Raw genomic sequence first — 25,580 nt, 5'->3', positions numbered from 1 at the left:
CTTAGTATACATTGAGAAAAGCGTTTGCCTGACTCTAAAAAACAAGTATGGCGACGTTGTGGATCGTGGCGGCAGCTGCTACGTGTTTAAAAGCACTTTTGATTCCTTCATAGTAAGATTTATGGCGCAAAATTAGTCTCATGGAATAATTTCGATCTTATTTTGCGTATTACTTCCTTGACAATCGATGTTAATCGTTAAAGACGATATTCTGTAATAGTTTCACCTGTTCACAGATCTTACATGTGTAACCCGGATAAAATACTAGCCGCAATATAAGGCTCGGGTAAAGAAACATTCTCTTAAGCTCGATCGGTTGAGCATCAGATTAGGAAGCCAGGGGTCCCGGGCTCGAATCTTAACGGAGGTATCGAAATAAATAATGATCTCAGTTATACAAGTATTTCAGTTCAGTTACGTACTGTACTCAAGGACACGTTACAATAAGAATATGTATAGGATCGGTGTTAGTACAATCATACATTTACTCTAAGGCATCTATACATATTCTTATAGAAACACGTCCCTATGGACTTGCCGAAATAGATTTATAATACACTTTTGGTTTACTAGTCAAAAGATAATCACAGCAGGATAATATCCACTAACATCGTGATACGGACATTCTCGGCTTTGTCTGCCCAGCAATGTGCGTCTTGTTGTAATGCTTGATCTAATTTCTTAAATTGTTGCAATATTTTAAATAGTTCATCCACATTTAAGTTATTTTCTTGATTCAACTATTGGGTATATACAAATTTGGAAAATGTTTTGTTAATATCTTCTTTAAAAAAAAAGGTTTCACAATATGAAAATTGACATTAATAGTGTAAGTCATTTTCAGTTTATGAACAATGGATACAACTGTATCAATAGAGTACTGCAGTCCACTCCCAAGTTATTATCATGACGTGGTCATAGTTTCCTATAGACCAGCACCACATCTTGTGATTATAGATGACCAATAAATATATATCTCATTATCAGAAAGCCTTCCTTTAGCCTAAAAGAAAATAAACCCAACTTTATCCAACCATAACAAAAATGATCATTCATAATGATTCATGAATATTGATACATTATTTTAAACAAAAATTCTCTTTTGCAAATTCTACAATTGTCAAATTGGTGCTCTGAGGAATGAACTTTGAGAACAAAATCAAAATACATATTTAGTTGCATTTTTTAAATACTTATCATTACTTAATGCCTATTTTTTTACACAAAAACAGTAGGTCAACTGATTTTGAAGTGCATAGAAACTGGTTGGCAATCACAAGTAAGCTGCCTGTGAAAAAGTGGTATTATGAGGTATGTACGACTCTAAAAAGATTTCATTCTGGTGCTTTTGACATTTTCCTATCTGTGAAACATGGTTCATAATAATTACAATATCATTATTGACATTATCGGGAAAAAAAGTTTAACATTTGTCAATTGTTTTCTTGCAGAACCGATCAGAATGGACATTGGATTACCCCCCTTTCTTTGCTTGGTTTGAGTTTGCTCTGTCAAAGGTAGCATATTACTTTGACCCAAAGATGCTCATTGTCAGCAACTTATCCTATGCGAGTGATCAGACCATCCTGTTCCAGCGTCTTTCAGTCATTGTCACAGACTTTGTCTTCATATATGCAGTGACTAGGTAAATATGTGTAATGGATTTAGATCAGGCTGTTTACTGATCTCCTGTTATTGTACTTTCATTTCATTTATTTGTGAACGGTAGAAATAATAAGTGAGGTGTTCACCATATGTCAGGTAGCAAAATGACAAAAACTGACATAATTTGCCTTGGGGACCAATCAAAAGAAGCACAATAGTTAAAGGCTGTTTCACATCAAGGGTAATTTAGAGTGTGTTTAACTCAATAATTATACTGCCAACAAAGAAAAGTCATAAATAAGTAATGCTGTCAGCTTCACAGCAAACTTTTTTCTACCAGTAATACATTTCTAAACAAGTGAACACCAAAGTTAAAGTGTATGCATAGAAACAGAAAAAATGCTGTAGATTTTCACAAGGTTATATGAATAATTATTTTCAATGATAAGGACTCCTTCATTTGTCAAGAAAATGTCAATGTTAACATCTCTTAACAGATGAATATTTTTTCATTGTAATGATTCCAATCTGATTTGAATGAAGCATAAGGATATAAAAGATAAGAACCACACGATAGACACAACACACACTGTTGCTGCTATTTATTTATCAGTTTTAATGTCATTAGACATGTAGGGAGTAATTAGGTATCATTGTAACATTCAGATTATTTTCAGGACTACAGAGTCAGACACATTTTAGGGCCTTTTCTCACATGTCAGTGCTCTAGTTATAAGTTGATGAATTATTGGTCAAATCAGCCCAGAAATCATGCAATCCTTGAGTAAAACTCATTTAAATGTAAAAATGATTTCTTTGTTCTTATGTTATACCAGTCTTAGTAAATGTGTGAATTCTCTTTATTTTTTCTGAAATTAATCATCCGCTCCTTTCGATGTAGAAAAGAATGAAAGTATTTTTCTAAATTCAGTTGTTTGTAAAGTACACAACTGATCTTTCTTTTCAGGTTTTGCTCCAAGTTTGTGAAGTTACGACGTCGAGATGAGGATGATGATGATGTCCTGGAGAATCCAAGTGTGGTGTTGGGGGTTCTTCTCATCTGTAACTGTGGCCTTCTGATGGTTGATCATATCCTTTGTATTATGGCTGTCCCTTGATTACTGTCCTAGACAGCTGTTAACTGTAACAGGATTAATCATCATTTATCATCTTATCATGAGGTGTTGGAGCTTTCTACACTCCAGAGTAGACATCTGTATCCCTACATACCTTAGATAACAATGCTATATATTACAGAAACCTTAATTTATGTTAAAAAAAATGAACTGGCAGAATTGTGTTAAAGCTAAACTGCATTCAGCTTTGGAAGGGTGATATGTTGATGTTCCTTAATTTCTAGAGATCACACTCCGCATTCCACTACAGATTAATATAAACATCAAGGTGTTGGTTCTTCTGTCCTTTAATTGGGAATCACATGGAAGATTGTTATGAAATATTCTAAATGATCAGGATTTTCTATTTGCTCCCTTGTAAAAGTTATCAGATATCTAAAAGAAATTATTCAAAGTACAATGAAGTAGTTTCTCAGTTTTTGTGTTGGATAATTTGTATTCCTTAGCCTGCAGTACACATCCACTTTCAGTACAATGGTTTCCTGTTTGGGCTGATGATGTTGTCTGTCACCAACATGTATGAGGTAGGCAAATCAGTGATGTTTATCCGAGACCAAATTGGACTTTAGAAAGTGAGACAATGATATTTTGAGAGAAATTTGAGATTAAAGCTATACATTTTCAAGGCATATGTGGAGGAATTATAGGAATTTAGGAGGCATGTGTAAAAGGTTTGTAAAACAAATGTATATTAAAGCAAAAACATATACTGTCTAACATATACCAAACTTTAAACTTTGATTGAATTCAGTAGGACAATATAATCATTAAAAACATACATCTGTATACCCGCAGTTCATAATCTGAAGAGGTGATGATGAAGACGATAAGCTAAGTATTTTCACTACATTCTGTTTCTTTTTGCAGGAAAAATACATTAGAAGTGCCTTCTGGTTTTCTGTGCTGCTCAACTGTAAACATATTTATCTGTACATTGCTCCAGCCTACTTTGTCTATCTGCTCAGATGTTATTGTTTCCAAAGCACTGCAGGTAAGATTCTGGTGTGAGGTCAAATGTCAAGGAAACCTGAAGATGTTTGTATGTATGCGTCATTAAAATTCTCACTTGTCTTGAAAAGCTCTTTTAGCTTTGATATTGTGGATTTCAAAAAAAATTGAAAGCAAATTTCAAACACCTAGATAAATTACTGCTGTTAGCCTGTATGGATGTATGTAGAGGACCATGATGTAAAAGAAAATCAGAGCAACCCACCATCCCTCCTACAAAGCAAAAAAAAACCACATGGTCAGGTAGGTGACCCTATGCCTTTTCACGTTTTACAAAAGTCTAGCGTTACATTATTTGGTGAAAGGCAAGCAGACTGACACCTGGATAGTAGTCCTTAGTTTAACATAGATGAGCTGATGCTTCAGACTCCAGCATTATAAAATCTGTTTTAAAGTGACTTCAAAAGAACAGTTCAAAATAAATTCACTATTCACAAAATGATATCAAGTATCACGTTATTATTGCTTGTTTTAGTCCAGCAAAAATTTCATGTTTGCATCATATTTTGTTCAGTTTTTTAACTTTTGCATTATAATGGTGAGTAAATTTGTATCAAAGCAGAATATAAAAAGAATTTTGAAAAAAAACAAAACATTACAACATCATTTTAAAGTCATTGTTTTCCAAGATCTATTTCTAATATGTTGCATGTATATATTACAGATGGACGGATCAGGTGGCTGTCCTTTTCACCGCTACGCATCATATCTCTGGGAGTGGTTGTCATCTCAGTCTTTAGTCTGTCATTTGGACCTTTTATTTACCTTGTATGTAACTACATACATACATTTTCCTTGTGAAAGTCCCTAAGAATTACAATAAGATTTTTTGTTTTGTTTTCTGGTGACCACCTTCATAAATGACAGTGAGTTACCTCCCTTCTACCAGACGGTAAAATAATGTACCTGGTAGTATTCAAAAAAATCTCTCATGATATGGAAATGGATGTGAGATTCTGTTTATACCATAACTTAGATACTTTAACAAGCATTTCATGGGGCTGATACCAAAGCTAATTTGGTGATATTCATACTTAATAGCTCTGTCTTCGGTGATATCACAACATGTTTTATGTCTTAAAGTTAATACATTGCAATACAAACATTGAGAATCTTCAGATAATCACAGGTCTGTTATGTCTTATCACACATGTGTAATAACAAACATTTATATAATAGGTGTTATTACACTCATAACAGGGTAATTTTGTGATATTGCTAAATTTAACCAATAAATTTACTAGTAACATTTTATTTTTTTCAGAACCAACTTCCGCAGGTAGTATCCCGATTATTTCCATTTAAAAGGGGACTTTGTCATGCTTACTGGGCTCCCAATTTCTGGGCATTGTACAATATAGCTGACAAAGGTGCTGCTATTGTAGGTAAGGTTCCTAAATGCTTTGATAATTTAGATATCAAAATTGTGATTTAAAGTGCAATTATTTGAAGTAATCATCACTAAAATGGAGATACATATTGATACTGTTTTTTGTTTTTTTAAAGACGTCTTAGCAAATAGAATGATTAGTTTTTACCAAATCTTAATATGCTATGATATACTCAGGAGTCCTTGTGTGATCAATTTGGCCTAATTACATAAAGAATTCTATAAAAACATACCAGTTGGATACTTCTGTTTTTACTTCCGTTAATTATAGCCAAGAAATTAGAGCTGGTTAATATTACAACAAACGAAGCAGTTATGACCGGTGGATTGGTCCAGGAGTTCCAACATTCTATACTGCCCTCCATTCCTCCTGTAGTGACCCTGGCAGCTACAGTCTTGTCTATAATGGTAAGTACTGCTAATAATGGAAGTAATTTTTTTTATCTACAGACACATGTAAAATCACAATCTATCAACAAGACGTGGTATGTGACTAGAAACATTTGACTTTAGTCGGAGTATTTTATTTTCATGATTATACTTTTACTGAAAAGGAAAGTACTATCATAATTCTAGGAAAATGCTTACTGGTATAGTTTCTTCCTGATGTATAATCTTGATGAAACTAAAATAGACAGATGTATTAATGATGTTCCAAGAATGAAGTTGGGAAGTCATGCACTCTGTGTCATCAACAGTTCTTATTTATACAGAATACATGATCTTAAAACATCAGCTGTATTTTGGTGAAGGTGAAGAAAAACAACAGTGATGAGTCTTTGGCAAGCCCTTTTTTGTCTTCGGGAGCCAAAATGCAGCTTATATTTTTAAGACACTGACCATGTATTCTATTTATCTATCACAATTTATTAAAAGTTAAGACTGTCAGTACTTTTGATAGGACTGTAAGTCTTTAATTACCAGATGTTGCTGTTACGCTGAATTGTACCCAATGATGTACGCCAAACCCATTGCTCCATGCAGTTCACACTAAAAAAGATATAAAAAGTAGTTTTATGAAATTTCACTTGCAAACTTGTTTGTTACAGCTAAGAAAATTTCTCATTTAGACAGTTATTCAGTCTTTAAATAAAATATTTAAGTTAATCAGAAAGTGATTCTGTCAAGTTAATGCACATGCTAAAATACAGCTGTTTTCTGTCTCTGCCAAATGCTTGTGTTTTAAGACACTGACCATGTATATTTACAGATGTGAAGATTTCGTTTGACTTTATAATTAGTACATTTTTGATTTTATTTAAATCTGATATTTCGTATTAAAAGTCTCAGGTTTATAGTTGTAGTGTAGATCACATTATCTACCATATATGAATAATCTGTATTGTTCATCAGATGACTTCTGTGTAAGAACTTGAAATCATGGAAATAATACAATTTCATCCACTTTAAGTTACTGTGATTAAACAATATTAACCTAATGTATTCACAATCTCATCTATAGATCCTCTCATTTTATATAGAAAAACATATATTAGAATTACCAGTTTATAGTACCTTGTCTTGACTGCAAAGCTCATTATATCTATATTTCAGCCAGTGCTGCTAAACCTTTGGTGGAGCCCCAAGGGACCAAGGAGTTTCCTAAGAGCTCTGATCCTCTGCGCATTTGGATCTTTTATGTTTGGATGGCATGTACATGAAAAAGCCATCCTCCTCATCATACTTCCTATGAGGTAGGTGTGACAGTGTTCAGTGTATAGATGCCAGATTAGCAACAGTAGGGTTGAGATGTCTTGCCTTCTTACCCTATTAAAGACAAGATGGCATGTCTGTTAATTAAGGAAATGGTAGGTTCATTTCTACATGTTTAGGGAAGTCAGAGAAGTGAAGTGTTGTCCTTCAAAGACAGCAGTTTTCTCCCTGAATGTATTTTGTTTCTTTTTTGTTTAAATAATTACTTTCTGTAACTTTCAATTTTTTCTTTTATTAATTGCTGTATTTATTGTGTTTTTAAACCTTTACAGTTTACTGGTGGTAGAAAAAAAGAAAGATGCTCAGCTTTTCCTGGTTCTCTCTACTATTGGTCATTACTCCCTGTTCCCATTACTGTATTCACCTACAGGTAAGATATCATAAATCTAGCGATCAGATCTCATCCATCCTGTAATCAGATAACTGTCATCATGTAAGTAGATATCATCATCCTATAACCAAGTCAACTCCGCCTTATGTCTAATTAATCTCCATCTTGTTACCAAATTTCCTCCACCCTGTAACCAGAACTCCTCCATCCTGTAACCAGACCTCCTCCATCCTGTAACCAGAACTCCTCCATCCTGTAACCAGACCTCCTCCATCCTGTAACCAGAACTCCTCCATCCTGTAACCAGACCTCCTCCATCCTGTAACCAGAACTCCTCCATCCTGTAACCAGACCTCCTCCATCCTGTAACCAGACCTCCTCCATCCTGTAACCAGATCTCATCCATCCTGTAACCTAGTCACCCATCTGCTGTAACCAGACCTCCTCCATCCTGTAATCAGATCTCCTGCTTCCTGTAACCAGACCTCCTCCATCCTGTAACCTAGCCACCTACCTGCTGTATCTAAATCACTTTCATGTTGTGACCAAATCAATTCTCTCCTGTAATGAATTGCCTCCAACCTGAAAATAAATAACATCTCGTGTATGTTCCCTGTTTCAGAAAGTGTCATCAAAGTGGCACTGGTGCTGATATTTACTTTGTATGCGTTCACAAGTTTGGGCAACATTTATAGGTAAGTTCTTTAGGATTATTGTCAGTTGCCTGATTGCTTTATCCAGCTATCACATAGATTTTTAGCTCACCTTGCCCGAAGGGCTGAGTGAGCTTATGCCATGGCGCGGCATCCACCATCCATCGTCTGGCATCAACTTTTCCCTGTAAACAACTTCTACTTAATAACCATTTTACAAAATGTTTTGATATTTGACTGGTATGTTCCAAGCAAAAAACCAAAAGAATTATGAAAAGAGAAATGACCTTGACCTATTTTCAAGGTTACATGGGTCAGATATATTAAAACATTTAAATGCTGTCTTCTCATGAACCAAAAGGCCTAGAGGCATGACATTTGGCTGGTATATTCATTTAATGAAGCTTGATAAAGTTTGGGAAAAGAAATGACCTTGACATAACAAGGTCACAGTGGGGCAAATTTTTTAAAGCATTTAGATGATGTCTTCTCACAAGCTAAAAGGCCTACAGGCATAATATTTGGCTGGTATATATATACCAGGTGAATGCTGCAGGCCCATTGGGCCTCTAATTTAAGTGAAGAAATTATGTAGGACCTTAGTTATTTTCAGGAATTCCATTCAAACTATGCAGGAGAACACACTAATAAAATACCCAAACCAATCCCTGCAACGGCTATATAGCACTGAACAGCAGTTTAACAGTATTATGTAACCAAATTTAGATGGCATTCATGTATGCTATGAATTCCATGGCCAGTTAAAGATACAGTCATCATATTTCATTATAAGCTTGTACTTTACTTTGGATATTGATAACATCAGGAAATTTAATGTTTTATTGTCTGATCAATAACACCTTCCAAACTGATGAAACTTTGATGATTCTTCTTTCACTAATGAAATTACTCAAATATACAATCATATAGTGGTGTATAACTGGCACACCTACCTCTAATCTCAGGTCACCATTTTTGGTAAATTTTGTTCAATTTTTCTTGCTTGATAGTTCCTTACCTGTGAACAAGTAACCTAACAATGGAAATAAAGAAGAAATACTATTCCTTCTGTAAGAATGATTAGATTTTGCCTAAATTTGGTCTGAAGCATTCTTGGATGAAGGGCAATTAATTTTGTATTAATGATGGGTCTTGGCACCTAGAGACTGGAAGGGCAGGGCTCAATAGGGAAAATACCGCAAATTCTAAGGTCCAACTCCTCATGTAGGATTGATTGGATTTTGCCCAATTTCATCTGAAGCATTCTTGGGTTAAGAGAATCAATTTTGTATAAATGATGGGTCTTGACCCCAAGAATGATGAGGCCCAATAGCAGAAATTGAGCAAAATCTTTAGAATCCTACACCTTTTGTAGGAATGATTGAATGTCGCCAAATTTTGACTGACTTTTCTTTTAAATTGTTTAAGTTTTGTATGAAAGGTGGGTTAAGGTGCCTTTGGGCGGGAGGGACAGGACCCATTCAAGGGGAAATAGAGGACATTCTTTAAAATTCTTCTTCTGTATGAACGGCAGGATTGTGTTCTGATTTTTTATGAAGCTTTTATTGTGTGGCTGACCTAAGGACAGAGGGGTGAAGCCCAGTGGGAAAACAGGCAGGGTGTATATCATGTTGTTAGAATATGTGTGATAGATATATTCTCTTGTATTTCAGATTCCCCTGGAGTATTCCTTTACCACTTCTATCAAAATTAGAATCTATATATCTCCTTGGCATCATACCTCTGGAGGCATTCAACAGTATTGGACATCCACTGCTCGGGCTGTCCCAGTCACTGCCCTTCCTCCCTCTCATGTTAACTTCAGTGTACTGTGCCTTAGGTGTAACATACTGCTGGCTTAAATTCTATTGGCTAACATTCCAAGAAAAACCCCTGGTACATGTGAAGTCACAGTGAGCTCTGTGTCACTGATAACAATAGTGAGTTTAAAATCTCTGAAATAACAGTGAGCCAGGCATTATTAATGAACTTATGAATGAATTAAAACCAGGATGTCTGTTATTGGAATGATAAAATCATCACACCATGTTGAGGATCTAAACATCTTCAGTTTGTTATACATTGTACCATGTTTGACCCAAAGTCTTGGCACAAATCCTAACCCAAGGTCTATATATATATATCATTAATTTTTCTTTTTTTTTCATACAAAATGCTGCAATCTGATTGGTCTAAAAAAAATTTCATACCTATGGAAAAAAATAATAAGCCACGCCCCCTCTTCGCCGGAACTATGAAAGATGGCCGACGTCTTCCCACTGATCCGATTAGCTGGCACGCGCGCCCTCATTTGCATATCGTTCAGTTCATGGTTATTACGCATATATGAAGTGCCACTATTAAATTTGTTTAAAATTACTTATTTTTATGTTTTATTTTAAACTTGATGGATTTGAAATTAATTATAAGCGTTGATGTAATTTTTTTAGTTTCATAGTGTTAGAAAAAAAATTTGTTTGCAAACTTTTGAATGAATCTGCGTACAGTTTGCAATTTTTTTTTCATACCCCTATGATACCAAAAAAAATGACATCAATGCTTAAATAAAAAAACTGCAAAGAGAGAGCCAAGGCTTGTAGTTTAGAGTTCAGTGATGTTCAGTCATCCACCTCCTGGATACCTAAAGGTATGCAGGGCGTCCCACAAGGAGAAATAGAAATCTAGGGATATATATATATATATATATATATTTATATATATGTATTTTCATTATAATACATATATAGACAGTGGGTTGGGAATTTGTGCCAAGTACTTGTGGTTAGAAATAAAGTAGTACACTACACTTACAGAAAACTATTTACAACGAAAGTTTTTTACCTGAAAAATTTTGAGACTTGGGTTTTTGGTGAGAAATGGGAACAAAATTTGAATCTGAAAGCAATTTTACATTTCAGCCATATTATTTATCCTTTATTAAGTTGACATATGGGAGGTCAATGAAGCAAGTATGACTTGTATGGACTTTGATTCAGTGCATCACTTCAATCCTCCCCTAAAAGTTTATGTATGCTAATAGGGGTAGATGCACTTGTTAGGTCATATGATACTATATATACCTCTGTAAGCTACTTCACTCCTGTTTGTATGTATTATGAAAAATTTATAATGGTTATAAAATATATTTTGTATGATTTTCTTCTAAATTTATAAATAAAACATCAATTAAATTTTTGCTTTGGTCATGAATACGAGGTTGGGCTTCCAACCTGGTGAGAATGTTGGTAATTATGATTGCAAGACTTTGTACTTAATTTCCTTTTTGGTTATTTTAGACTTTGCATAAAATTTGAGATCATTTGATGATCGGTTGAATAGGACCAACTCACCATAACTAACTATGCAACAATTCCCCCATTTTCATGAATCTTCCTTAACTTAGGAAATCTTAAATTACCTTAGAAAAGCATGACGTATGTTAAGGAAAATCTGAAATGCAAGGAAATTGTAATGCTTGCCTATGGGCAATTTTAAGTTAAGGAAAATTTGTGAAACTGGGTCTATATACTGAAGTATGATTCGGCAGCTTATATACAAAGATATCGTTGTAATCTGTAAGGTATATTTCTGTTGACATGAGTGAACATCGAAAGATATAATACAGAAACCAACACAACACACTCATACAAAAAAGAATTTTCGAAAATATTTTCTGGTGATAAAAGCTTTTGAACTTTGTAATTTTGCATTGAAGAGCCATAAATTTGTTGACTGACAAAAAAATTGTGTACAGAGAAATATCGAAACATTAATGTCAATGAGAAAATTGCCTTATAATTCACTGTGCTGGTCACATGAGGGTTTCGTAACTTAGTAATTGTAATTTATGTGCTGGTAACCATGAAGAGTAGACAGATCGTGTTTGAACAGAATAAAATACTAGCGTCACAAAAACCTCCAAGTCTTTATTTATTTATTGGATAATAATTTGTAGGGTATACACTGAGGTTATTGTTGGAGGTCACTCGTTCAAAGATTGTCAATTGATGTGAAATTTACTGTTATACAATTATTTTTTTTTTCTGTCTTGTTGTGTAATTGCTAAATTTTTGGATGGACTATGTCCTCTTGAGACAGTAAAATCCTTGTACACTATTATGTAACATTTCTGTTTTAATATCTCACACATTATTGACTAAAAACAGGTTTAAAGGTTAGCTGCGGTGAATGGGTGACTGTCAAACACTCTCTTGTTTAATTTTATGTCCAGGTATGGAAGGGTTTGATATATTTTAACACTCACTTTGGCGCCCTACAAATAGGGAACACACTTGTGAGAAACGCCCCAATGTCTGAGGTTATCTTTGGGATATGAGGATTGTGATGATACAGTATAAATCTTCCCTGCCCTCCTTCAAAGTAGAACTTGTCCTTTTTTTCAAAAAAGAAATGCAAATTTTGACTTTTGATCTCAGAAAAAGTTCTAGTTTTTAATACATGTACCAGTAACCTATTTTATGATGATAATTCATATCTCGCTGTGGATGTGCTATAATGTATCCTGTAATTTTTGTGAAAAAAAAATGCATTTTCTCTTCATATGTTTGTTGACTCGCCACACAACTTGTATTGTTTTCCTTAAAATGATGTGTAAATATTTCATTCTCAAGAGTAAATTTTAGTTTTGAAATTGATTGGACGAAATCTACCAGAAATAAATCAGCCAGATTTCCTCTGTTTAGTTGACAACTATACATGGTACCTATCGTGTGATAAGATGAGAATTATTCTGTTCAAAGCTGGCCAACAGTTTGAAAGTCCAAAAACAATATTATATTTATTGTGAAATCTGCCTCGTGGTTTTTCGTGAATTTTAAACATTTATCATGAATGAAAATGTGGACAAAAGGATGTAGTCTATGTTCACAGGGAGGGGAAAATTCATGTTACCTTTCTAGTACATTAATATAATTCCATAGTCAAAATGTTGTTTCTTCTTGTTACATTTTAGCTTTTTCATACAACTATTATGATCAATATGCCACTTAACAATGAGTCTTCATATCACAGGACATGAATTTGTTTTTGTGGTGAGAATATGTACAGTTTCTGTGACTATCATTATAATATTCTAATCCACTGACTTGTATTTCATGCCCAATTTGTTGAAACATTTGCTTGAAATTAAGTACATTGTACTTAAGATCCAGATTCATCAATTAAGTTTTTCTCTAATTGCTTATTTTTTAAAATTTGGTACATGTAATTTGTTTATGATCTCTTCAGCAAACTTTCACTTTAAGTACACATTGCCCTCGCCCGGCCAGAAAACCCAAGTGAGCATATGCCCTAATGCAGCATCCATTGTCCGTCCACCATCTGTCGTCCTTCTGTTTGTCCATCTTTCTCTCAAGTATCAACTTTTCTATTTGAATGACTTCTTCTCAATGACCAAAGTCTGAAAAGCATATTCGCTGGTAGGTCTCTGGGGTCAAGTCTGACAAAGTTTGCCAAAAGAAATGACCTTGATACATATGCAAGGTCAGATTTGTCAAATTTATCAAACCCTTTAAACAATTTCTTCTGATTAATAAAAAGGCCTAGAAGCATGATATTTGACTGGTAGATATTTGGTATAAAACCAGACAAAGTTTGCTGAAGAAGCGACTTTGTACTATGTTCAAAGTCACAATGGTCAAGTTTGTCAAATTATGTAAAAGACTTCTAGTAAAGTAAAAGTTTGGCTGATAGATCTCTTTGATAAACCGGAAGGCATAGAACCATGATGTTTGGCAGATGTATATCTAGTATGAACTCTGATAAAGTTTTGAAAAGAAATGACATTGACTTATATTCAAGGTCACAGAAGTAGTATTTGTTCTAACACTAAAACGACTGATTATGATTAACCAAAAGGCCAAGAAATGATATGGACTTGTAAGTTACAAAGCCTGACAAATACCATTAAAACTTCAAACAATTAAAAATTCTTCTGATCAACCAAAAGATCGAGATGCTTGATATTTGGCAGGTAGATCTCTCTGTGATGAAGTCTGACAAAATTTGCAAAAAGAAATGGCCTGGAATTGTTTGCTAGATCACAGGGGTTGAATTTGTCAAAACCTGTAAAACACTTCTTCTAGTAAACTGAAAGTCATAGAAGGAAAATATCTTAGTGGAAAGGTAAGGTCAAACCTGACATTTGAGATAAAAAAAGAAAGAAGTGACATTTACCTTAAACCAGGTCATAACTGCCACTGTTTAGAGCTGAGAGTTCGATTTAGTGGATATTGGTTGAAACCCAGTTTGAATGCCAATGGAGCAAGTGTTAATGAACTTGGTATGAACATTGAGTGTATTTTTATATACCAGACGAGCGATGCAGGACCTTTGTGCCTCTTGTAATTACAGTGAAACAGGTTAGGAACATCCTTGAAATATACACTCATTGTTGAAATTCCAAAGATTATGAAGAGGAACTTAGTGATCACAATCTTTAAGAATCTTGAAGATATGAGACCCTGTCCTTTGCTGTGTTAGATATGAATAATCTGTAGTTAAATTAAGAGGGTATAATGTCTTAGTTACTGTGACATTCACCTCCCTTTTCTGAAGAGTTCCACACCCACTTAATGATCAACTGATGACTTAAAATATACACAAATATATGATACTTATTTATTACACTTGTTACTGTATATCTCGTCATAAATTATATAACACTTATCAGGGGCAAGGCGTTCAAAGCCGTATTGGCTTAACGTTTACACTGAAACTCTAAAACTGAATGACACTCTAAAATTGTAAAAAAAATATTACATATGCAATTAATTTTTCTTTTCTTCAGATGATTATTTTCAATTTTTGAAAATGATTTTGGATTCTTTGTTATTCTTTTTATTCAAATTAGGCAGTAAATGGTTTTGTGTATTTTCTTTAGCTTATCAGCATGTAACAATGAACTCTTATTGGTTAACAATATTCACCTGTAGAACTTTTTCAGTCATTTTATGACCAATACATTCACATGAGCAGAAGAGGACAAGGGTGACAGGACAATTCCTGCACTGGTTTAGATACTGGCCCCTTGTCAGGAGCTCAAGGGGCCTTGTAATATGTTATAAACAGCTACTTGACACCTGTGGGATCTGTGATTGTCAAATTGGACGACAGGTATTGCCACATACACAAAGTTAATGACCTATTACAGCTCTTAATAGTGAATTACTGGGTTTGTTTCTGTAAGACAATACTGGGTTAGCTTACTTCTAATTGAAGCAAACATTAGAAACCAGTGATGTAGTATCAAACCAGATTTTTAAAATCAATATTTGAATACTGGATAGGGTGACACTATTTAATGATCTTCTCTATAAACAAACTAGTACTGATATTGATATTTTTTGGTCTGTTTTTGCAAACGTGAAAATGTTATAATTTCGGTGAGAATAGTTGAATTACTGCTAAGCTGATACATTTTCATTGCTGATCTAAACATGACCAAGCCTGTGTAGTGTTGAGAGGCCAGGCTGTACACCTGTGTGTGTTTGGACAGAGGGGCTGGGAACGTAAACTCTCCGTCCACTTGTCCACCTTATTGAAGTGTTGACCTTATGTTTTAAAGAGGTATGAAAAGTTAAGGTATTCTATCATCGTAGTTTTGATGTTTGAAGAATCGTTAGCAATTCAATATATCCAATTTATTTATAGTTTGATTCAATGAACACATTTTATCTCAAAGCCACTCTTAATCTACAACTATGATTAATTTCACAACCTCACCAATCCACCACCAAATGTCATCTTCCAGACCCACTGATAATCCCCAAGCAAATTGATCACGGCAACACTTCACCACTAACAGCCATTCATTCAAAGCATCAATTATTTTCAAGTCATACTGATACACAACACTAATCTCCCAGCCATACTAAAACACACTGTTGATCTCCCAGCCATACTACTACATTACACCACTAATCTCCCAGCCATACTAATTCACTACACCACTAATCTCCCAGCCATACTGATACACTACACCACTAATCTCCCAGCCATACTGATACACTACACCACTAATCTCCCAGCCATACTGATACACTACACCACTAATCTCCCAGCCATACTGATACACTACACCACTAATCTCCCAGCCATACTGATACACTACACCACTAATCTCCCAGCCATACTGATACACTACACTACTAATCTCCCAGCCATACTGATACACTACACCACTAATCTCCCAGCCATACTGATACACTACACCACTAATCTCCCAGCCATACTGATACACTACACCACTAATCTCCCAGCCATACTGATACACTACACCACTTATCTCCCAGCCATACTGATACACTACACCACTAATCTCCCAGCCATACTGATACACTACACCAGTAATCTCCCAGCCATACTGATACACTACACCACTAATCTCCCAGCCATACTGATACACCACACCACTAATCTCCCACCATACTGATACACTACACACTAATCTCCCCAGCCATACTAATCTCCCAGCCATACACTACACCATACTCTCCCAGATACACACTAATCTCCCAGCCATACTGATACACTACACCACTAATCTCCCAGCCATACTGATACACTACACCACTAATCTCCCAGCCATACTGATACACTACACCACTAATCTCCCAGCCATACACTAATCTCCCAGCCATCTCCCACCACACTAATCTCCCAGCCATACTGATACACTACACCACTAATCTTCCTGCCATACTAATACACTACACCACTAATCTCCCAGCCATACTGATACACCACACTAATCTCCCAGCCATACTGATACACTACACCACTAATCTCCCAGCCATACTGATACACTACACCACTAATCTCCCAGCCATACTAATTCACTACACCACTAATCTCCCAGGCATACTATTACACTACACCACTAATCTCCCAGCCATACTAATACATAACACCACTAATCTCCCAGCCATACTGATACACTACACCACTAATCTCCCAGCCATACTTATACACTACACCACTAATCTCCCAGCCATACTGATACACTACACCACTAATCTCCCAGCCATACTGATACACTACACACTAATCTCCCAGCCATACTGATACACCACACTAATCTCCCAGCTATACTGATACACTACACCACACTAATCTCCCAGCCATACTTATACACTACAGCCATACTACTACACTACACCACTAATCTCCCAGCCATACTAATTCACTACACCACTAATCTTCCAGCCATACTGATACACTACACCACTAATCTCCCAGCCATACTGATACACTACACCACTAATCTCCCAGCCATACTGATACACTACACCACTAATCTCCCAGCCATACTGATACACTACACCACTAATCTCCCAGCCATACTTATACACTACACTACTAATCTCCAAGCCATACTGATACACTACACCACTAATCTCCCAGCCATACTGATACACTACACCACTAATCTCCCAGCCATACTGATACACCACACTAATCTCCCAGCCATACTGATACACCACACTAATCTCCCAGCTATACTGATACACTACACCACTAATCTCCCAGCCATACTGATACACTACACCACTAATCTCCCAGCCATACTGATACACCACTACTAATCTCCCAGCCATACTGATACACTACACCACTAATCTCCCAGCCATACTGATACACCACACTAATCTCCCAGCTATACTGATACACTACACCACTAATCTCCCAGCCATACTTATACACTACACCACTTATCTCCCAGCCATACTGATACACTACACCACTAATCTCCCAGCCATACTGCCATACTGATACACTACACTACTAATCTCCCAGCCATACTGATACACTACACCACTAATCTCCCAGCCATACTTATACACTACACTACTAATCTCCCAGCCATACTGATACACTACACCACTAATCTCCCAGCCATACTGATACACTACACCACTAATCTCCCAGCCATACTGATACACCACACTAATCTCCCAGCCATACTGATACACTACACCACTAATCTCCCAGCCATACTGATACACCACACTAATCTCCCAGCCATACTGATACACTACACCACTAATCTCCCAGCCATACTGATACACTACACTACTCCCAGCCATACTGATACACCACTACTAATCTCCCAGCCATACTGATACACTACACCACTAATCTCCCAGCCATACTTATACACTACACCACTAATCTCCCAGCCATACTGATACACTACACCACTAATCTCCCAGCCATACTAATACACTACACCACTAATCTCCCAGCCATACCAATACACTACACCACTAATCTCCCAGCCATACTAATACACTGCACCACTAATCTCCCAGCCATACTAATACACTGCATTACTTATATACTTAACCTTACACAAATAAGAAACAATCTTACATTGATAACATTTAGAAGGAAGATACTTATATGTGAGTTAATACTCTAATTAATATATGCACGTGTTTGTATTGGATATTGTATACATTGTATTGCAGTTACATTTTAACGTCAAACTCAGGGGTGCACCAGTCGAACAGGTAAAAGCTTTAACACTCAACACAGATTGCGTAGTATCATTCTCCAGACAGGCGGAGTTGAGCAGCAAGTGTATTGTTTAACGACATAACCACATCCTGTCTTCTACGAATCTCAAACTATCAACACGCAAAGCTAATAGACCAGTGCATTTACAACTGTCTGAAATAATACTGAAAATATGTAGAATTTTAAGACAGAATTTTTACTAGTATAGTTTTATCGTACGAAACTGAAGAACCTTTCAATGTATAGTTCTAATTTAGCTGTATGAAAGAACATTTAACGATGATAAGTAGAGCCTGACGATATATAATTTAGTGTAGCAGAATCTCATAGGTATCGGTGCTAAATAGTAGAACCGTAACATAAGTAGCCCTGCTACTGGGCTGAACGTCGGTACAGGACAGAAACGTTGGGAAACTTATTGTACAGTGCTATATGACAACTTCAAAGCACCTTTTGATCTGGTCAGACTGGAGTAATTTAGTGGTAAGTGAAGCTTTGTAACACGGTTGTAATAAATCTACAAAACCTTTCTACCTGGTCACAGGTGCACACTCAGGTGACCTTCACTTGGGCCACAGCTGTACAAGGTTTGGCAACGAGGACCATAAAGATAATCTCGAGCACCACGACCAAACTGCAATATTTTGATAAAAATACGGAAATCTGACCTAACATGGACACCTGTTTAATACGTTTATGAGGGTGTGACAGTAAAAAGTTAAGATTTTATGAATAATGAATTATGTGTTCGCACGGTTGTGACTCGATTGTCTGCTCGATAACAAAATTCAGTACAGAGATGTAAGCTTGCAGTTCCAATGCCACCTCTATGGAAGCCTACGTTGTGGTTGATGTATTTTACAATGTTTACTATTTGTAATTATATTTTTATTTTAATGATTCAACTCTATTTCTGTCGTAAAAAATCGTGAGAACTTGTCTTAGTATGAGCACTTTGTGTACATCTAAGGAACGGAGAAATCAAAACCGTCCTGTGGCGCAACGATTGTATCCTTGTTCTACACAGTACCATCAATTGCGTCGTGAATTATGTGTTTGTTTTAATAACTCATCTCTATTTCTGTCGTAAAAATCGTGAAAACTAGTCTTAGTAGGAACACTTTGTACCTCTGGGAACCGAGAAATCAATACCGTCCTGTGGTGCAGGGATTGTGTCCTTGTCCTACACAGTACCATCAATTGCGTCGTGCCTCCCTTAACTTGTTCTGTGGGGGTAATCATCCACTACTGCAGTTCCACATTTTGGTTATGATTGTAAATTGATCGAATGTATTTCAATCTTTAATAAGACCGTCTTTTCCTCAAAATATATTCCTTTTTCTAAATATTAGGAAATCGCTAATTATATTTTCAGACAATTTAAGGAAACCTACCCAGTTGAAAATACCTGAAAACAACTGGACCCGATCATTCAAAGGCTGATTAGAGAAAAACAGTGGTTAGTGAAAATTATCAAACATGAATTAAAAAAAGTATTTTTTCTTTACCATTTCACTGCTGTAGTTTTGTCGAGAGAGGTTAGACTGATATATTTTGATTAAGATTTTGAGCAACCGGGGTCAGATAGTCAATCTGCGAAGCTTAAACTTCTTAAAATGAACGGTAATCCACACTGTACTGTTACAACAGAATACACCAAAAGAAAAAAGAAAGCAACACAATAGTATGTTAGTAAATTTAAATCGTGTTGTTTTAGTAGTCTAGACTTTCTCGACCATAAAATGGATTTTTATCATCGGGGTGTGCTGATATTGCCCCATAGACCGCAACATCCATTATCCAGTTTAGCAATCGTCGGGGCGTGAGCAACGGTATATTTTTGTACTTGTGGCACAATCCCATCTTTAAGGACTTCCTTGAACAAATATTGATAGCAAACAATACTTCATTACCATTTTTGCACGAAATGGACATTAAACATGAATTAAATCAGAAAATACGTGAATGGACTGTTTGAAGTTTAAAGTGATAGAAGTTTTGTGGGTTTGTTTCTAAAATGCTGAGAACACGCCAGAAATTGTGTCCTTTAGTCCCGTTAGCTAGGATATAAAATTTGTGGAGGATCATTGACAGACCTTTTTCTCGTTCCACGACCAGTAATTTAAACTTGATTGTAATATTTATTTATGTTTGATCATAATATACAACTCCGGTGGTTGTAAAACACCCATCAGAAACTCGTCAACAATTTACTGTCGGTGGAGGCCACGTACGGGATGTCATCAACGGTCTGACAAGTTACACTTATACTGGTCGTGGAGTACTTGTAATTAATCATTTTAAATTTCTTTCAAAATCAATGATAAACAACTGAACTGAAGTAAGATAATTCTATTTTCTGCCATAACCATTCGTTTGTGAAAACTTAATTTCAGGGTCTTTAAAATGATACTTGTCTTCGTCTTCTTACTTTTGCCGAAAAATGGTAACATTTCTGAAAATAAGCTTACACAATTACAACATAACAACATTAATGTGCAGTTATTCACTTACGGTAGTACCAGGATCTATAATAAAATACACTATCAGTAATACAATGGACGATCTCAAAGAACAATAACCCGTGTACAATACCTACTTTACATCAGTTATACAATGGACGATCTCAAAGAACAATAACCCGTGTACAATACCAACTTTACATCAGTTAAACAATGGACGATCTCAATCATGTGTTCGTCTTTCATGTCACGATAATTTCTTCATAAACAAATGAATGACAATGTTGATGACTTGTTTTTAATCTATAGGTGAGCTCTTATTACACACTTAGGTAAGGGATGAATTATCAAAATTTTTAAATCTCGGGAAAGGACATTGTCAACGTATTCCAAGTACCATGGAAAGCATTTTTATTACGATGGAACTTCTAATTATTATCATGGAACGACCTATCTTTACCATGGAACGACCTATTATTACCACGGAACGACCTATTATTACCACGGAACGACCTACTATTACCATGGAACGACCTATTATTACCACGGAACGACCTATTATTACCATGGAACGACCTACTATTACCACGGAACGATCTATTATTACCATGGAACGACCTACTATTACCACGGAACGACCTATTATTACCATGGAACGACCTACTATTACCATGGAACGACCTATTATTACCACGGAACGACCTATTATTACCATGGAACGACCTACTATTACCACGGAACGATCTATTATTACAATGGAACGACCTACTATTACCACGGAACGACCTATTATTACCATGGAACGACCTACTATTACCATGGAACGACCTATTATTACCATGGAACGACCTACTATTACCATGGAACGACCTATTATTACCACGGAACGACCTATTATTACCATGGAACGACCTATTATTACCATGGAACGACCTACTATTACCATGGAACGACCTATTATTACCACGGAACGACCTACTATTACCATGGAACGACCTACTATTACCACGGAACGATCTATTATTACAATGGAACGACCTACTATTACCACGGAACGACCTATTATTACCATGGAACGACCTACTATTACCATGGAACGACCTATTATTACCATGGAACGACCTACTATTACCATGGAACGACCTATTATTACCACGGAACGACCTATTATTACCACGGAACGACCTACTATTACCACGGAACGACCTATTATTACCATGGAACGACCTACTATTACCATGGAACGACCTATTATTACCACGGAACGACCTATTATTACCATGGAACGACCTACTATTACCACGGAACGACCTACTATTACCATGGAACGACCTATTATTACCATGGAACGGCCTATTATTACCATGCAACGACCTATTATTACCATGGAACGACCTACTATTACCATGAAACGACCTATTATTACCATGGAACGACCTATCATTACCATGCAACGACCTATTATTACCGTGGAACGACCTACTATTACCATGAAACGACCTATCATTACCACGGAACGACCTACTATTACCATGGAACGACCTATTATTACCATGGAACGACCTACTATTACCATGGAACGACCTACTATTACCATGGAACGACCTATCATTACCATGGAACGACCTACTATTACCATGGAACGACCTACCATTACCATGGAACGACCTATCATTACCATGGAACGACCTACTATTACCATGGAACGACCTATTATTACCATGGAACGACCTACCATTACCATGGAACGACCTATCATTACCATGGAACGACCTACGTTTACCATGGAACGACCTATTATTACCATGGAACGACCTAACATTACCATGGAACGACCTATCATTACCATGGAACTACCTATTCTTACCATGGAACGACCTATTATTACCATGGAACGACCTGCTATTACCATGGAACGACCTGCGTTTACCATGGAACGACCTATTATTACCATGGAACGACCTACTATTACCATGGAACGACCTATTATTACCACGGAACGACCTATTATTACCATGGAACGACCTATTATTACCATGGAACGACCTACTATTACCATGGAACGACCTATTATTACCACGGAACGACCTACTATTACCATGGAACGACCTACTATTACCACGGAACGATCTATTATTACAATGGAACGACCTACTATTACCACGGAACGACCTATTATTACCATGGAACGACCTACTATTACCATGGAACGACCTATTATTACCATGGAACGACCTACTATTACCATGGAACGACCTATTATTACCACGGAACGACCTATTATTACCACGGAACGACCTACTATTACCACGGAACGACCTATTATTACCATGGAACGACCTACTATTACCATGGAACGACCTATTATTACCACGGAACGACCTATTATTACCATGGAACGACCTACTATTACCACGGAACGACCTACTATTACCATGGAACGACCTATTATTACCATGGAACGGCCTATTATTACCATGCAACGACCTATTATTACCATGGAACGACCTACTATTACCATGAAACGACCTATTATTACCATGGAACGACCTATCATTACCATGCAACGACCTATTATTACCGTGGAACGACCTACTATTACCATGAAACGACCTATCATTACCACGGAACGACCTACTATTACCATGGAACGACCTATTATTACCATGGAACGACCTACTATTACCATGGAACGACCTACTATTACCATGGAACGACCTATCATTACCATGGAACGACCTACTATTACCATGGAACGACCTACCATTACCATGGAACGACCTATCATTACCATGGAACGACCTACTATTACCATGGAACGACCTATTATTACCATGGAACGACCTACCATTACCATGGAACGACCTATCATTACCATGGAACGACCTACGTTTACCATGGAACGACCTATTATTACCATGGAACGACCTAACATTACCATGGAACGACCTATCATTACCATTGAACTACCTATTCTTACCATGGAACGACCTATTATTACCATGGAACGACCTACTATTACCATGGAACGACCTGCGTTTACCATGGAACGACCTATCATTACCATGGAACGACCTACTATTACCATGGAACGACCTACTATTACCATGGAACGACCTATTATTACCATGAAATGCATTATTATATTCATGAAACGCCTTATTATCAACATGACACGCATTATCAGTACCATGGAACGCATTAATTTGCCCTTTTTGTATTTTCACCGCAGTCTTATTTGGTGACATCGATTTGCCATGTGTTTTGTGTTTTCACCGCTGCTACAATATCAATTGACTATGATTCTTACAGATTTTCGCCGCCACGTCGATGATTCTATTTGAAAATATTAATTACGAATACTTGTTATGACGTCACAGTCCTTTAAGTGGTCTATGTTGTCAGCTGTTGCGACTTTAAGTGTACGAACAAGAATACATGTACATACATGTTTCACATCGACCATTCATTGAAATTCTAACTCCAGTTTCATGAAATTTCTTGAACTCGTTTTCCTTAATTGTTAACTTTTTTCTGATGACTGACTTAAGCTGAAAGAAGAACTTTAGTAGAATTGAATTTTGGATATCTTATGGGGCTGTGAGAATCACGATGCCGTTTCTCCCACCTCGGTATCGACTTGTGTGCCAATCCTACCTAGGAATGTGTGTATGGGGACCTGGTTGTACATAGGTGTTCGAAATCAATGTGTAATGGTTTGCAGAAAATAGGATCTTTAGTATAAATCGTAGTTTTATCACAATTACGTTTTAAATCAACCAATACAGACCATAGGTACAGTTAACTGGGGAAAATATTGAAGTTATGAGGAAGGATACATTCAATGCTTTTCATGTCATAGATAATGTCATTTGTCGCTCGAACGTACGAATTTAGTCAAACAAAACACTTATCTGCTATAACAAACAAAGGGCGTTAAGATTTTTTAAAGTTTTGATTTATGTAATTTTAACATATTTCCTTAGAACAGCTATAACATCCTCACGTATCTATGTCTAAATAAATTGCTTCCAATGACTTGCAATATATGAAATTGAACCCTCACCATCCCTCCCCTAAAACAAAGGGTATATCACTCTCCTTTGAATTGGGCAATTAAATGCTTGTTCATATATATCGCCCAGATAATCACCAGAAGGAAATTTATCGTACACGTCAATTTTACTTACTCGACACCACCATAAATAATGGCGTATGTTTGTATAAGTGTATACGTCCGTTGAACTATCACTAATAGAGATAAAGTTTTGGAATAACTGCTCGCTGAGGGCTAAATTGGCTGTGATCCCGTGCCTATTACAGGTTAGAGCACCATTTTAATGCTCAGTAGTGGTCATATCTCATTTGTGTCGGCTGTGAAAATGTCCCTTACAAACACATATTGTGCCAACAAACCGGCTTCGTGTGATAAAATTATCGTTTTATATATTTACATATAAATCATAATTTCTAATAGATATTGTCCCGTTAATGCATTTCATTGAATATTAGTTCCTTAATGTTCTACTTATCTAATTGACAACAGATTAATGCATTTTAATGCATTTTAATACATAAAATCGCAAACAAAAAAAAAACAAAAAAACAAAAAACCACGGATATGCAGTCTAATAATAATATCAGAATTCGATGCATTAAAACTAAATAACATTCAATCTCCACTAATGTTACAGCTGTTTGATCCGTCTAGGACTCGTTACTAAGACTAAGTTCCTATATTGT

General features: G+C 36.2%; 2 protein-coding genes across 2 annotated transcripts; both read left to right on the top strand.

The window, feature by feature from the left end:
- The first annotated feature begins 1,206 nt into the window (after positions 1 to 1,206).
- On the top strand, positions 1,207 to 11,808 carry LOC132562714 (probable dolichyl pyrophosphate Glc1Man9GlcNAc2 alpha-1,3-glucosyltransferase). The gene is made up of 12 exons (XM_060227474.1): positions 1,207 to 1,311; positions 1,452 to 1,645; positions 2,573 to 2,694; positions 3,198 to 3,265; positions 3,609 to 3,732; positions 4,414 to 4,517; positions 5,014 to 5,134; positions 5,411 to 5,547; positions 6,694 to 6,833; positions 7,125 to 7,222; positions 7,806 to 7,878; positions 9,510 to 11,808. The coding sequence occupies exons 1-12, from the start codon at positions 1,207 to 1,209 to the stop codon at positions 9,751 to 9,753; spliced, it is 1,530 nt and encodes a 509-aa protein (XP_060083457.1). The 3' UTR covers positions 9,754 to 11,808.
- A 9,448-nt stretch (positions 11,809 to 21,256) lies between these two features.
- LOC132562713 (mucin-2-like) lies at positions 21,257 to 24,082 on the top strand. Its single transcript, XM_060227473.1, has one exon. It carries the CDS (start codon positions 21,257 to 21,259, stop codon positions 24,080 to 24,082), a length of 2,826 nt encoding a protein of 941 aa, XP_060083456.1.
- The last annotated feature ends 1,498 nt before the right edge of the window (positions 24,083 to 25,580 follow it).

Source organism: Ylistrum balloti, unplaced genomic scaffold, assembly GCF_031769215.1.
Source record: "Ylistrum balloti isolate Yb309-2 unplaced genomic scaffold, AGI_CSIRO_Ybal_v1 Utg371490, whole genome shotgun sequence".
NCBI lineage: Eukaryota > Metazoa > Mollusca > Bivalvia > Pectinida > Pectinidae > Ylistrum > Ylistrum balloti.
Note: the sequence above shows the minus strand (reverse complement) of the source record. Positions and strands in the feature narration are given on the sequence as shown.

Coding starts and splice junctions, on each gene's coding strand:
- LOC132562714 (XM_060227474.1), top strand. CDS start 1,207: ATGCCTATTTTTTTACACAAAAACAGTAGGTCAACTGATTTTGAAGTG. Junction 1,646..2,572: donor TTCATATATGCAGTGACTAG/GTAAATATGTGT, acceptor CTTTCTTTTCAG/GTTTTGCTCCAAGTTTGTGA. Junction 6,834..7,124: donor CTCATCATACTTCCTATGAG/GTAGGTGTGACA, acceptor AAACCTTTACAG/TTTACTGGTGGTAGAAAAAA.
- LOC132562713 (XM_060227473.1), top strand. CDS start 21,257: ATGGAACTTCTAATTATTATCATGGAACGACCTATCTTTACCATGGAA.